We start from the raw sequence: 16,117 nt of genomic DNA on the forward strand, positions 1-16,117 counted from the left end.
GTGTAATGAGTTTCTCTCTTAGCAGTCAAGCAACTGCAATTAGCTTGTGTACACTGCTGGTACTGCACTGGGGAGGATGATCTAGATAATTTGCATTGGCACTGGACAAGGAGCACTGCACCTGATGGTCACTAACACAAATGATCATTGACACCAAGACTGGAAGAAACCTGGGCTGCTGTGATCATGCATTGGTGGAGTTTGTAATCCTAATGGATATAGGTCAGGCAAAAAGAAAAGTTGGGACCTTGAATTTTAGGAAAGTAAAAGTACAGTTGGTCAAGGAATTGGTCAATAGGACCACCTGCTTCTATTTCTGTTAGTCAATAGAAACCTTTGGTTTTCCCCCAGGAAACTGCCCTCTAGGACAAGAACTGGTAGAACTTTAATGATGCTTTCCATAGAGCACAAGAGCTCACGATTCCCAGTTGTAAGAAATCAGGAAAAAAAGCAAGAGGGCAGCATGGCTGAGTCAAGATCTACTGGTCAAACTAAAGGACAAGAAGGAAATCCACAAGCAAAAGGAAGCAGGGCCAGGTATTCTGGGAAAAATATGGGCTCTCTGCCTGGTTGCGTGGAGATGCAATCAGGAAGGCCAAGATACAGCTGGACTTAAACTTGGCAAGGGACACAAAGAATAACAGGAAGGGCTTCTATAGGTGCATCAGCCAGAAAAAGGAGGTCAAAGAAAGTGTACTCCCCCTGAAGAGCTAAGCTGACAAAACTGGTAACAACAGATGAGGAGAGCACTGAGGAACTCAACAACTTTTTTGCCTCAGTCTTCACCAGAACCTCTCTTCCCACACCACTTGAGAGAACAGACTGGAAGACGGGGGGAGCAAAATCCATCCTACAAGAGAAGTTCAGGTTCATGACTGCCCGAAGAACCTGAGGTACATAAGCCTATGGAGCCTGATGAGATGCATCCCAGAGTCCTGAGGGAACTGGCTGATGTAGTCCCCAAGTCCCTCTCCATGATGTTTGAAAATTCATGGCAATCAGGTGAAATACCAGGTGACTGAAGAAAGAGAAAAATATACCCACTTTTTAAAAGTGCAGGACACAGAGCCCTGGGAAATACAGACCTGTCAGCTTTACCTTTGGGCCTGAGGATACCAAAGTCAGGATGTGGCCCATGTACCAATGATGTGAATAAAAATACACTCTGTATACCCCAATAGGCTTTTTTACTTAAGAAGAGAAAAGGCAAAGAAAGCCTTATTGAACCTTTAAAAACTGAGAAAGGCTGGTTGCTCTCTAGTCATGCCACATCTGAGGCAGATGGCTCTCCAGACCTGCCATACCCAGGCTGGTGGTTTGGCAGAGGATATGCACAGAACTGTTCATAACTGACTGATCCTAAGGGAGGAACACATAATCTCAGGCAGGTGAGCATTTGCTGGTTTCTCTGCTGTGACTGAAATGGCTGACACCATAATGTACAAAAATAGCTCTTTGGTCAAGGATTTGAAATGAGCATGTATATGACTTTTCCTCCTACAAGTGGATTGTGGTTTCAGAATGAGCAAGAGACAAAACCCAACAGGAGTTACTTCACAAGGGTATGCATAATAAAATCCATCAAGTGCCTTTTATGGACAAATTCAATCTGTGCACTTGGATCAGCCACAGCTCTTTTCAGAATCTGTATTTCCATGTGGATTAGCAGCTGGCTCTCCTTCAGTATTTTTAAACAACCCTGAATTGTATAATTGCCATGGGACCATTCTAACTCATACTCTGGTCATTTACGAGGATTTACACTCTGGTACACTCAGTTATTCATTAAAAACAGATAACTCCCACAGGAGACACTGCATCACTCAGTACTCATGCTACTTCTGAAATATGGTATACTTAAAGAAACACACATGTTAAAAATACTTATCTGGTCTAAGATATAATAATGGTAATAAACAAATAAATTGTGCATATTACCTTTTAATGATTGGGAAAACTATGTTAATGTTTTCCCAAGAAAATAGTTCCTATTACTTAAATTAAAGAAGATTGAAGGATAATTTATATTCAGAAGGAAGGGAAGAATGCACTTGAGTTGGCTTTTCTGCACTGCCAGTAATTCCCTCGAAAGCCTTTAAAAATAAGCTGAAAATGTAGCCTGCCAATATGATGAAACAACACATAAATTTCCACAGGCTGTATCATCCTGATAAAGCAGATGCAGAGTTAAAACCTTGTGCTCAGTATATACAGGCCATCACAAGATATGCTTTGGGCAGGGGTACTGAAGAGGAAAACTAAAACAGAAATCAAATTGCAACAATGCTTTTCTGCAAAAGTGTTTTGCTGCTGTCATGAAAGGCACCCTCTACAGCTCACTTTAGACAGATTCAACTTCTGGTTTATGCATTTTTAAATTCTGCTTCATTCAAAGAGACTGAAGTCACTTAAAAGCTTTAAAATGTAATCCATCAGTTAAAAAAGAAAACCAAAACCACACTTCACTCAAACAACACTCCAAGGAAGTTTAGGTTAGCTGTATCTATCAAAGTTACAGGTTTCAATATAAGTAATGCATTATTGTACCACATTCACAAAACCCCACAAATTTTAGTAATTGTAATTGTAACCCATAGTAGTATTTATCCAGACAAAAACAGCAAAAATTTTTGTAGGAGCACAGTGACATAGTGAAAAGCTGCCCAAACTCCTGTGCAAAATCCACCATCCCATTTCCAAGGAAAATGCAAACCCAAACACTGAACAGTTACCTAATTGACCTAAATCTCAGAAGGGTTCCTTTCAATAAGTGTTGATATGGTTTCAGAGCACTTAATTGTTTAACTGCTTACTTTAACTGACCTGATTCCAAAGATGTAGGAAAAGGAGGATCAGTCAATGGCTGTATCTTGTTCACAGAGCTTTAAGAGCTACCTCAACCTTCAAGCAATGTGATGTCATCTAGTAGCAGCAAAGGGGAGGCATTCCTGCAAAATCTGCCTGTTGGTCCTTGATGGGTGGTACTTGGTTTCAGAATTGAACATGACTTCTACTCAAACTGATGTTCAAGTTTATGTGGCTTATAAAAACTATTTCTAACTACTTTTCAATTGGAGACCAATTGGATTGCATTTTCTCTTTGGAAAGTAACTCAGGAATGGATTGTTCCCAACAGTACAAAATAAAAATAACAGCAATTGTTTAAAAGTCACAGTAAGTTAATTTGTGAACTCATTTTAATGAATATGAATCAAATGCATGCATAATACAGAGAGAGTTATTTGCTCTCTCAGCCCCAAAAAAAAAAAAAAACCCAGAAAAATATCCATGCATTTGAGTTACTTTATAGTATGCTATCACCTGAGAGGCACACTGCCTAACTTTTACCTGCAAATCTAAGCCTCAAATATAGAAGTGCTCCAATACAGGCACATGCATGCATGTGCATTTGTCAATGAATGCAAATTTCATTAAAATAAACCTACAAATTAGCTGTGCATTTCTGTATTTTCCACTTCAAAACAAATAAAAACAACAAGTTGTAAATCATCATCTCTGAAATAAGTATATGAAGAGGAACATAACTAAGACCAGAAAGTGGAGACTAGTCCATGTCTGAGGGTTGTGAATAATGGCTAATCCTGGTTTTCTCACAACAGACCTGATTTAAGCAGGAGGCTGGACTAGATGACTTTCTATGTTCCTTTCCAACCTGAAACTATTTATGATTAGATTTTCACTTTTTTTATTGTTACCAAACAGAGATTTAAAAATTTCTGCTCTTCTTAGAAGCTGGTATAAACTTAATTGAGTATTTATAATATACTATAGCTCCTGCCTATGAGCCTTAATTAAAATACAGAGTCTAGTTGCTGACATTCCCACTAAAATGAGCAGTATTATGTGTTTCACTTTCTTCAGGATCTAGATTTGCTTTACAATTAATTTTCACTGGCTGTAGCCCCCTCTGAATGTGATCAGCTAAAAGGTAGAACAGGACCTTTATTTTAATACTTGCAGCACAACATTCTCTGTACAAAGTAGATGCTGACAATCCAGACAAGCAGAATCTGCAGCTGGCAAAGGTCTGTTTCCTGAACAAATGTACTAGCAAGCATGCCAGGCTCTGAGGGTTAAGCCACACTGTAAAACAGTTCTTGTTTCCTGGAAAGCCTCCAAAATATGTCGGACTACTATTTTATCCTTTCTTGCTCTCTTTATTTGGTCCTTCACAGAATGGCCATCAACTAAAACACTCACAAAAATATTTCCTCATTACTATTGCTTTCCCACCCTGCACTGTGCAATCAGGTGTTTTTGGTGGAGAATACATCTTGTAAACTGATACTGAAGCAGGTTTCCCTTCTCTCCTTCAAAAGCTTTGAGTCATGATTTGTAAATGAAAATGATGGTTTGTATTTTCAGACAAGCTAAGGACAAATCTTCTAGTCCAGAGTGACGTGCAAAAAACACATCAGGGAGGGAAACCTGCTTGGTGACACCAGGATTCCAGCAGAGCCAGCACTCAGTGGAGCTACACTTAATGCAGCTTCTACCTGTCTGGTGAGGGCAAACAAGGTCAGATTTGGTCCAATGGGACTGCAAAATTAACAGAGAGCTGCAGCAGGCAATGACAGTATAATTGTGGCATATTCTATGCACTACAGTCTTGCTTAAAATACCAATAAATCTTGTAAATCCTAATTTTAGTCTTAAAGTGGTAAATATCATTCCAATACCCTAAAGAGCCATGCAATACTAACAAAGCAGTACAATCTGTTTGTAAATCTCATCAGCTTTCCCTAAACCACAATGGTTTCTTGTTGCTACCATCTCTGGTCAGATCATGCCTTAACCTATAAGGTCATCTTTTCTAAGTGAAATAATTTTCTTTTAGGTCTAACTTGACACAGACATTTATGTCATGACATAAATAGCAATGGAAATAAATTCTCAATTTACTAAAAAAGTCAAAAAAATTAGACTTTTCTTTAAGATGTGAAAAGTCACAGCAACTCCAAAACAGAGTCTTATAGCTGCATTTCTGTAGTTCTGCTGGTCTTCCAATGTTTTCTTAGACTGCCATAGTGCATTAACTTCAAATAGAAATACATTGTACAACAGATCTTTTAGAACCAATGCATGATTTTGAATTTAGAAGTGTGCAGCATTCAGCCAAACACAACAAAGTGAACAGGTCAAATAATAACAAATATATCAAGAAATCAGCACTTTGAACTAAGCTCTTAACCTGGTTAAGGCAAAACTTGGAAATGCATGAAACAAAGTTTAGCATTATATTCAAAACATGACACATACTTTGCATATAATTTCAAATAGAATAAAATAGGCCAAATGAAGATATTTCAGCACTACAGCAGCCACAAAAAAAATTTGGTTTGCTCCTATTCCCTACAACCAGTCATTCCAGCTTTTCTCTAATTCAGAGCAGAAATTATCAGAAATTTTGCAAAACTCAAACAGGAAGAGCAGTGTTCTTTCAGCTCATACCCACAGGAGGTTCTGCCATTCAGACAGAATCATTCAGACTGGACCCCTGTCCAAAGATCAGCAGGATTGAGATCCCCAGTCCAACATCCTCAGTAGGATTGAGACCATTCAGATTAGATTGTCCAAGAGTTTGTCAAGTCAGATCTTAGAAACTTCCAAGGATGGTGCCTGCACAGTCTACTGGACCAATCCAGCCAAATGCTAGACAGTCCTCATGGAGGAGACAACAGTTCTGGCTGTTCCTGGGCCAGCCTTTGCCACTTAGCTCTCTGCTCTTGTGGCAATAGCATGACCAGAAGGAGACAGAGAATATAGTGGTTATGTTTCCTGAGACCCAGCTGGAGAATGGCTTAGCCTTGACTCAAAGGGCAGAGGGTGTTTGTAGGTATTTGGCTCTGAGACAGACTGTAAGTGCAATACATAAATTAAGGTCTCAAAAGAGTCCCAGCTTACAAAATTTTCAACATTGGGTACTACAATGTAGATGTAGCAAAAAGCTTAAAAGAATGTGATCAACTGCCTGATATTGATCACTGAGTTCTGGTGTTAGATCTATTTTGACTGGTTTTTATTTCACTTATGAGGAAAAGATTCAGTGTAGCTGAAAGGAACCTCATGAAATTCAACAAAGTGCCAAGTCCTGCATCTGGGAGGGAAGCAGTCCCTGAAAAAATATGGGCTGGATATGGGGACTGGACTCTCTGGGGAACAGCTCTCCTGGGAAGGTCCTGATGAAACTTGAGCTAAATGTGAGACAACTTTGTGCCATAGCAGCAGTGATCACTTCCTTCAATCTGCTGGCCTGCTAATACAGCGTGGCAGCAGATTGGGGGACGTGATCATCTCCCTTTATTTGACATTCATCAGACCACATCTGGAATACCATATCCAGCTTTGGGCCCCTCAGCTCAAGAAAAGAAAAATATTGATAGAGTTTGGCACAGCATCACCAACATGGTGAGGAGCTGAAGTGCTTACCCTGTGAAGAGAGACTGAAGGAACTGGGTTTGTTAAACCTGAAAAACAGGCTTTGGTGACCCAGAAAAATTTGTGGGTGTTGATGGGTGAGAGGCTGTACATGGGCCAGCAATGTGCACTTGCAGAAGTATTACTTTGGCACAGAGTAATATTCAAGTTTCAGACAGCTTGAAGAACTGCAGTCTGATGAACACTAAAATAGCAGAGAGCTGCTTTGCTTGCTTATGTAACACTTATATGAATAATTAAACCAGTCTTCAGGTTCCTGGAGTGTACAAACAAAAGAGGAGCAATTACTGAGGTAATCATGGGCAACATAAAAATAAGAGGTGCAAATAAAATATTTATAGTAAATATATGGGAAAACATGAACAGAGCAAGACTTATCAGTCCATTGTACATTTCTGACTGCTTATTTCCCCATTTTTTTTAAATTCTTGTTTTCTCTCTTTTTGAATTAAAGAGAAGAAAATTCCTTTATCAGGGAAAGACCAGCACGGGTAGAAGGTGGCCTGAACTAGCCAAGTCTCCTTTGTCTAAGTATAACCTCTCAAAGTAGAATTCATATTACAGTCAAAGCCACAGGGTAACTCACATAACATTAACAGATACACAGATGTGACATTTACATACAGTAGTAGTTAAATCAATAACTACTGACTACTAAGGAAATATCTCTAAGTAACAAATATGAAATCAGTGTTTTTCTAATGTTGCTGGCTTCAGTAGGAAAGAAGTTAAATGATCTTTCACTAGCATTCCAGTTTGTATCTCTGCAGCTCTGCAGATACTGGAGAAAGTGATAAATCATTCATCAAAAACTGAATACCACTGCCATATGGTCAGCTGGGTAGCAGCTTAAAAATATGAAACTGAAATAGTTAGTAGGAAAACAGAATTTAACTCTCATTCGTTAACTTTCCTTCTACTGCAAATACATAAAAATCTGTTTTGGATGTTTCCCTGAAGTGTGGACCATAAATAATAACTTTAAAATATACAGAAGTAGAAAGCACATGACAAAACCACTTTATTTGACCCTATTCTACTAAAAATATCCTTACTTCCTGTGCTCAGCTTAATCCATCACAATCTTCAATCATCTTAGCTGTATAATCCAATAATTATTCTCCACATTTGTGAGAGTTTGTGTACTGAGAACATTAAGATGAAAGGATTTATTAACAGCTTCTCAAATGACATTTACAGGGGATTATGGTTCTTCAGTCTCCCAGAAGTGCAAACCTTACAATTTTTTTCTATTATTTCTTCAGTTTAAAAGTTCAGTCACAAAACTCTTAACATTAGGAAAGCACCATATATTTAAAGATTCAGAATCTCCTTCTCAGCAGCCAAAACCTGTAAGCTGTGTCTGAGCCTCCCACTATGTCACACTGATCAAATAGGCAATAAAACATTTTGAGTGTCTAATGTGGCAACCTGCTACTAAAATATGATAAAGGAAAGGGTCTTAGACCAGCCCCGCATAGAGTATAAATTAAAATATTCTACAAAGCTGGAGTTGTACACAGGGCAGCCTCTGTGGCTTCCTCACCTGCAGAGATAACCAGGCCTGGGGAAGACTTACCCATAGCACTTAAAACCCTTCCAACACTCTCCCAGAGTTTTTTATGAGAAAGAAAGGAGCTTATACTCTGGAGGGTGTTCTCTATGATGGCACAGAAGCAGTATCAAACACTGCATCCAGTGTGGAGAGTTCAAACCTGCAGTTTTGTACACATTTATTTTTATCTCTGAAAACAGATGCAGGGAATTCCATACCATGGGAAGAGTGGACTGTAATCTTTAGGATTTACTGAAGCCCATGAAAGAGTACTACAAGTACTACACTGAATTTATATTTGCAACAACAACTTTCCTGATATGTGGTGAAAAAAAAAAGCAAAGATGTGATCATGGATCTTAATACAGAGACAATTTGGACACTAGGAAACAAATATCCTCACTCTTAGGAAAGCCACTGTGCCTTTGAAAAGATAAATTTGACAAATTGCTAGTAAAGAAAATTTGAAACAATGTAAAAGAATATGAAATAAAAAGGTATGAATGTCCAAATTAACATAGTTCCATGAGTATGGTACAGCAGTCTAGAATATTATGGTTCACTTAAGCACACTTCTCAAACTATTTACAATAATTTGAATAATTTGTATACTAACTAAAATATCAAGACTAAACGCATATTTCTGCTTGCTAGGAGTTTTTATAGAAGTTGGATGATGCATCCATGAAATACCTGCCTTTATACACACTGAGTAGATAAATCACTAAATCTGATCCACATTATGTTGAATTGAAAAAATTCTTCAATTTTCTCAAATTTTCCACTGCAAAATAAACTGCCTGCATTTGAAGGCAGATGAAAAGAGAGGAAACACTGATTGGAGATTTAGTAGAACTTATCATGGGCCCTTTTTTTTACTTTCATTTCAGCAGTAAAACATTTTCTCATTTGATCTGATTACTAACCCCATTTGGGCTTCAAAGTCTGTTACAAGTAACTGGATCACTCAGCAGGCTGCAAGCACGGGTAAGTTTCACTACCTTGATGCAGAGGCAGCTGACTCATATTCAAAGATACCAAGACACACATCCCATGGCAGCCCAAATCAGCCTTCATTTTTCCTTTTCTTCTTCTTTCCTACAGAGATGTTCATTTTTTTAGGTTCCATTCTTCAATGCCTTTGAGAATGTTATTTAGGTTGCAGATCAGCTGTGCTGTGCAATGCCCCCTGTACCACAGTGACTGTGCCCTACATGTGCCCATGTGTGTATGAATACAGGGAGTGGAACAGGGAAGGGAAATACATCATAGACTGTCAACCTGGATAACAGGGATTCAGCTTTATGTACTCTTCTAGACTGTCTTGCAGTCCTAGAGACAAAAAAAATTAAGCTTGCAGAGATTTAATCCGTATCCATAAGATAAACCTCTATATATAACATACATACACACTGGTAGGCAGAATGCTCAAGCCAAGACAGACACCTTCAAGAATCCCAGAATGCAAAACAACTTTTTTATGTACCTTTTCTTAGACTGTTTCAGGTTTATCTTATTCATCATGTTAAGGCTTTCCTCAGGATTCCTCAACCCTTTATTTCCTTTTTTATTTGTCTGATTTCACAGCTGACCCAGCTAGCAGTAGGAGGTTGGACTAGAGATCTCTTGAAGTCCATTCTTTCTTTAACCCTGTGACTCTGAAAGGAATGGAATCTTTATCACCTGCTGATCACCCACCTCTCCTACAAATTTTGAAACCTGTTTAAGTTGTCAGAATCAACACCTGAGAGGTTAAATGTTTTAATTTAAAAGATAACAAAAACTCTCCAGCAGTGATGTGTCTTCCATTTGGGGTCTACAAAAACCAAGCCCAAATTTGGAACTTAATTTCCTTTCTCACATCAGCATCACTACTTAAGTCTTGCAACACCATGATAAAAAAATATGATTTTATTTACTTGGGGCAGTTGCCATAGGCTGGTCTCAAGCTGAAAATCTTGATATCTTTCACTGCTCTGCTTGTATCACAACTATCACAGTTTGGCCTCGCTCCAGAATGTTTAAAACAAATAACATGGTCCAGCTAATGGTTCCAGCTAACAATGCCATGAGTAACTAACTTCTTTTAATTTAAATACCCAGCACACCGACATTGTGTGTGCCACCTGCAGAGAGGTTTAGAGTCATAATCTTTCCTGCCATGGGTAGAACAAGTACTTCTTCCACCATCAGCACCATTTCCATGCTGAAGCTCAAAATTGCAACCTGTCACAGTTCTTCCATAAGGCTCCTCTTTGAAAAACCCTCAGTACCACACCAGGAAAAACAGCTTCACAGTCTGTTGAAGGACTGATTCCTCCCAAGCTGAGCATTTCCCTGGAGTCTCTCTACACAGACTAGGACAGATGTGCCATTTCTGCTTTTCAGCCTTGGCTGGCAGAAGAGAGACAGAATTTGGCCTTCAGCTCATAAAGATTTTTCTGGCATGGGCTACACTTACCTCCTGGACAATGCCTCATGGCCATTTTACACCGTCTGGATTCTGCAATGGTTGGACATGGTATTGTGTCTTTTGCTGGCTTCTTCACTATTTGTCTTGTTCTTGTTTCCAGGCCCCACTTAAATCCACATGTTTTGTTATTTCTGCTGCAAGTTCCCCACTCACTCCATTGACCCACTTCACAGCCTTCTGATAAAGCAAAAGAAAACACAAGTGAGCAATTCTTCTGGGTTTTTTGTTTTTTCTTTTTTCTTTTTTTTATTAGAATACAATGTGCATTGTGAGAAAGCTACACTTGACAGTTTTACCATTAGCAGGTAAAAAGCTAGAAACATAATTAAAAACTCTTACAGAATTTGAATCTTTTTAGCCAGCATCAACCCAACCAAAAAAAAATCAGAATATCAAAATTTTTGTTTGATATGATATGACAGTCTCAAATATTCAAAAACTCTCCCAAGCTAACGAGATTGACTTCTTTTTTCTATCTAATATAGAGATCCTACTTGGTTGTCACCTGGGTTGAAAACTTCAGAAGTTCACATTTCCAAGTCCTCTCCATCATGAAATGTAAGACATACTCTTGAAAGAAAGAGTTTGCTCTGACACAAGTCCTGAAATCTTACAAATTCCGAGTTGCAAAGCTTCATAAGGTGATTTTACAGTTAAGAGGACAGAACTTTGTGATGCACAAGTAAGTGGTATTCCCAGTGAAGCGTATTTTAAAGTTTGGAAAAATGTACTAGTATTATCAGTAAAGAAATCAATAATAATTCCTTACTGAATATTCCCTGATAAGAAATACTAAACATCATCATAAAGTAGTGCCATCCTTGAATATGGCCACCTGGCAGAAGAGCTACTTGACTCACCCACACATTCCATAAGCTCTTCCAAGGCTGCAAACCCAGCGGGACACCCTCGAAAGCAGCGGCCTCTGTGCGAGTAAAAGCCAGTTTTGCATTTGGTACAAAAGTCTCTGCTAAAGCAGGAGTCACAGTTTTCTATTCTGCATCCTAAATCAAAAGGATCATAAGGAACAATGAGACAGCAAAGTTAGGGTAAGACTGAAACGGAAGGGACTCATCAAGCAATAAAATAGCAAAGCCAGAAATGCTGTAATTCTGTCATCCTGAAATCCACCTGGTACATAGAAAAAATTAGAGGTAACTGCATTTGCCACATTTTCCTCTATGTTCTTCCAATCCTGCTTGTTTGAAATCAAACAGTAGATAAAACCCCTAGTTTAATTATATTTGAATTACTGACATCTCTTTAGAGGAAAAATGTTCAGTATAAATTATTTGCATGTGTAAGTTATTCTGATGAAACTGAGATGCAACAAATCATTTTGGGAAGTATGCATGTATTATGTGTACTGTCTTCAGTTTTTAATTTATCACTGAAAGCAGGATACTTTTTTTCTATGAGTTGACCCTGTGAATAGCTGAGTGGGTGCTTTCAGGTAGTGTATCTGATGTCTGTGTCTACACATATGCATGTGCAAGCAGCCTCAATTTTGCTGGATTTAACTCCTCTCTATTACTGAGACACTTAATCCACAAAAAATAACCATTCTTAAATTACTAGGAGACATACACCATAATGAATAGATTAAAAATAAAAGAAAAAAAACCAAACAAACGAACCAAACAACTATTCTCTTTATGAAATATTGTATTTCTCAGAAAACTTAGGAGGAATATGACCTGCAAGAGATGACAGACTCAGGTGTAGGCTTTTCAGAAACATCCTATTCCATATTAAAACATGTCAACTTGGAAATGAGTTAGTTATTAATGATCATTTGTATACCATACATACCTTCAAAAAATACCAGGGAAAAAATATTCCAAAGATTAAAAAGGATAAGCCATTATATTTGGAACAGTAATGATCATTTTATAATTAATTTCTTCCAAATCCAATCCTTCAGCTAACAAAATTAAATAAGCTACAATAGCTGTATCCTCTCTTCAGCTATCAGAAGCCACAGCAAGAAGCATTTTTTATTCATGTTATGCAACAATATAATAGTAATTTTTGTAATTCTGTCACTCATTTATTCTTCATTCTTTTATAATGGTAAAACAGCACAAACCATAAGGTAATTATTCTGAAATAGCAATTAGTAAATATCTCCAATCAACACTTTAAATTTAGCCAATATTTATGAAACAGATTTTAATATTTATTATTGAACTTCAGCAGGCTAAAACAGGGCATCCCACTATACTTAAACAGTGTGTGTGTGAGTGTGGTTGTGTAAAATTCTTTGTTAGCAATTAGGGAAATATGAGGCTTTTTAGATCAGATTTTTTTGTGGCATTGGGCAAAAAATTAGACAGATTGAATGAAAAGAAAAATGTATATTTCTAGTGGTGTTGACCTTTGCATCAGTTTGAAGCCTTGCCCTGACAAAGACAACCTCTGCTGGCTCTCTTTAGACACAACCACACATAACCTGAATGTACCAACTCCTCCATCCAGCATTCTCCAAAGGGGCTTTTAAAACTCATGTTCATATAATCAGCACAACTTTGGCTTCTTTTCCACACTTAGGGTTATAGGAAATTCCTTAGAATAATAATTTCTTTTCACAAGGGTTGAACCAGTCCCTAAAGAACAGGATCCTGGTCAATGTCTGCAGTGATTCTGCAAAAGCACTTTCCTAGATGAATGAATTGCAAGGCAAAACCAACTAGATGGGCTCCTCTGGAGGTGTGCCACAATAGCTAATTGCTCATCTGGTTTGTTACACTCAAGGTGCACTGCAGGTATTTTATTAAATGCAATTCTTTAGTTAAGCATCCTGTGTATTTAAATATTCAGAAAAAACATTTGCCTCTTGCCCACCCATCTGAGACACTAGAAAAGAAATCAGGGTTTTTACAAATCGTGTAGTCCCAATGATAAGATGCAGACCAAAACACTGAAAGAAAAATCAGCATCTTGCAACCCTCCCTCACACCCAGGTGGCACAGCAATTTTTAAACAACATTTTAACTATTGCTTTCAAAAAACTTGTTGGGAGCAACATGCTAAAAGCTTTTCTGTGTGTGTGGAAAAGGGACTAAAGGAAAAACCTTCAACAGAAGTTAACATTTGACATGATACAGACATGGCTGGTGGGTGGAAGCCAGCCTCACTTTGCACTGGGGATTCCCTCCATAAAACTATCATTCATTAAATGAATGAATAAATCCTCTTTCAGTTTTGATCATACTTCAGAACTCCCATCTTGTTTGTATTTTCTGCTTTACCTGCAATGCCAGTTTCCTTTTGCCAGCAGAGTCCTTGAGATAACTATCTTTTAGAAGCTTTAGTCTGTGAAGGTTGGGTGAAGGTTGGATGAAGGTTGGGTGGAGATTTCCACCAAGACAGTTTATTTCCATTTTTTTCCTATGAAAATAAACTACTCAAAAAGTGAAAGACCTACTATTTAATCTGTATCAGATGTAAATTAGGGGAAAATACTGAAGGAGTACTAAGAATACTGTAAGAATTCTTTCTTCTTACTGAAATTAAAATATTAATTCATCAGAGTGATATTCATCCTAATGCTTAGGGTTACTGAGTGCTAATCATAATGATAATTTAACTGTAGCTGAAGACAAACTAAGAGTGACAACAACCTGACTCTTCTACAATGTCACCAATGCCCAGACTGTGTCCATCACCATGACATTCACTCCTTTCCACTCCTGCTCCCATCCCTCTGCTGGTCACTAGAGCAGCTTTGGTGCTACAGATCCAACTTCACATCACCATCCTGAAGTGTCCACTGGCACTCTGCACTGATCTGTCATTCACCAGCAACAACTCCTGTGCTATTTTTTTGGTAATTGAACCCCCTGACTGCTACAGCTGCAATTACAACAGTCTCAAAGGGTCATATGCTCTATTATACTACATAAGTATAGTTCAAGCAACAGCATATTCATGAAGTCTTGCTATTTTGTAACACTGTTAAAAAAATTCATTACCTTTCTTAATGGATTGAATTAACTACCTGTGTTTAATATGTGCTCAATTTGTCTAAAAGTTTCTCTTTATCTTGTTTTTACTGAAGGTGAATGGAAGAGGAAATTACAATGTTGGGCCCACCTAGGAGAAAGAGGGATAACCTAAGCTGAAGGGAGCTGTAATTTCTAATCTCTGAGTGGTTTCTCCTCCTAAAATTATATAGGTTACTCTGGCCACAGACTAAGTTGAAAGGTTCAAGACAGGCTTGATCCATTAATCAGTGCAACCACAAAACTGAGAGGTTTCATCTTACTCTTAAAATTCAGTTCTGTTTTTTTCTCATGAGATTATGTCTTGTTGGAGCAGTTCAGTTCAAAGTCATTAATTATTAAAAAAATATTGGAAAATTAACAAAGTGTAGCTCGTCTCTTGGGCATTCTTCTACAGGAGAGATTCAACACTTTCCAAGTTCATGCCCAAAAGAACTGCAGTCTCATACTGCAGTGTTCAAGGTGGAAATCATTTCCAGCAGGAATCTACATTGATTTCTAGAGACAAGCAGTCTGAAATTTCATCATTCACTGTTATTAGAAAAATAGTCTAGAACCACTTAGCAAATTCTAGGAACACATACTGTTTACATGTAGAAAAGAACATTTGTCTTGAAATCCAAAATTTCTATCATTTTAGAGCTGCTGCATTTGGCTGTGGTATTTATGGTGTTACATTTGGCACAGACAACCAAGTCAACATTTTCCATAAAAAATATTTTCTATAGTTTCTCCAACAAAAATTGGAAAGTGTTCCAGTAAAAAATGTTTAAAAGCTTTTGTGCCTATGAAGACATTATTAGGGCAGAAATTATTTCAGTTTATGTAATTCAAGCCCTGGAACTCCCATAAGGATTTTAACATAGCCAAGATTGTTATTATTTTTAGCTGAGATAATACTGTCTGAGCAATGGAATCTGTAACCATACCTAAGAAGAGCAAGTAGGAAGAAACCTATTCAGTTTTTAAGGATGTTTATTTCAACTCAACAATGCTTCATATGTGCAAACCAAGATCACCAAACCAAGAAAAAAAAGAAGTAATGTGTAAATGTTTAGCAGTTACACTAATATAAAAATATACAATACAAAAATCATCAGAGGGGAACCACGACTGGTCCATAAATGCAAGTGCATCATTATTCTCACAGGGGGTAACTGTGAAAGGCATGAGGATGAGATAAACATCAAGTGCTCCACACATGCCAGTATGGGTTAGACAGTACTTGCATTTATGCTTTTCAAAATCAATCCTGTAATTCAGGGGAAAAAGCCACGTTCCATGAGTGCTACAACAAAAAAAAAAAACCAAAAAAAAAATCACTTTGAATTCACCCTCTACTTTGCAGATTAACTTTGCAGAAGGTTAAGGGTGAATTACACATTTTTACTTTTTTTTCTTTTCAAGAAATTTAAGAATTCTGCCAATAAGACCACTTTGCCTTTCTCACAAGCACAGTACAGGCTAATGGAAATAAATCAATCTATTTCCTAAACCTACAAATATATTCAAAAACATTTTTACATGGGGAAGTACTTACAGCCAAGTTTTGAAAGATTTCAAGTGCAGAAGTTGAATTCAAAAATGTGTTAGGAAAATTAAGGGCAAGATTCTAAATTACATTAC

General features: G+C 37.6%; 1 protein-coding gene across 2 annotated transcripts in view; it reads right to left on the reverse strand.

The window, feature by feature from the left end:
- The window catches only part of RSPO2 (R-spondin 2), a 103,350-nt gene that overhangs the window by 32,433 nt on the left and 54,800 nt on the right, over positions 1 to 16,117 (reverse strand). For both annotated transcript variants that reach the window (XM_050970469.1, XM_050970468.1), the window contains exons 3-4: positions 11,348 to 11,491; positions 10,476 to 10,664 (exon numbers count right to left, since the gene is read on the reverse strand). In XM_050970469.1, the coding sequence (XP_050826426.1) occupies positions 10,476 to 10,664; positions 11,348 to 11,491 (333 nt within the window). The remainder of the gene's footprint in view (positions 1 to 10,475; positions 10,665 to 11,347; positions 11,492 to 16,117) is intronic.

Source organism: Serinus canaria, chromosome 2, assembly GCF_022539315.1.
Source record: "Serinus canaria isolate serCan28SL12 chromosome 2, serCan2020, whole genome shotgun sequence".
Classification (NCBI taxonomy): Eukaryota; Metazoa; Chordata; class Aves; order Passeriformes; family Fringillidae; genus Serinus; species Serinus canaria.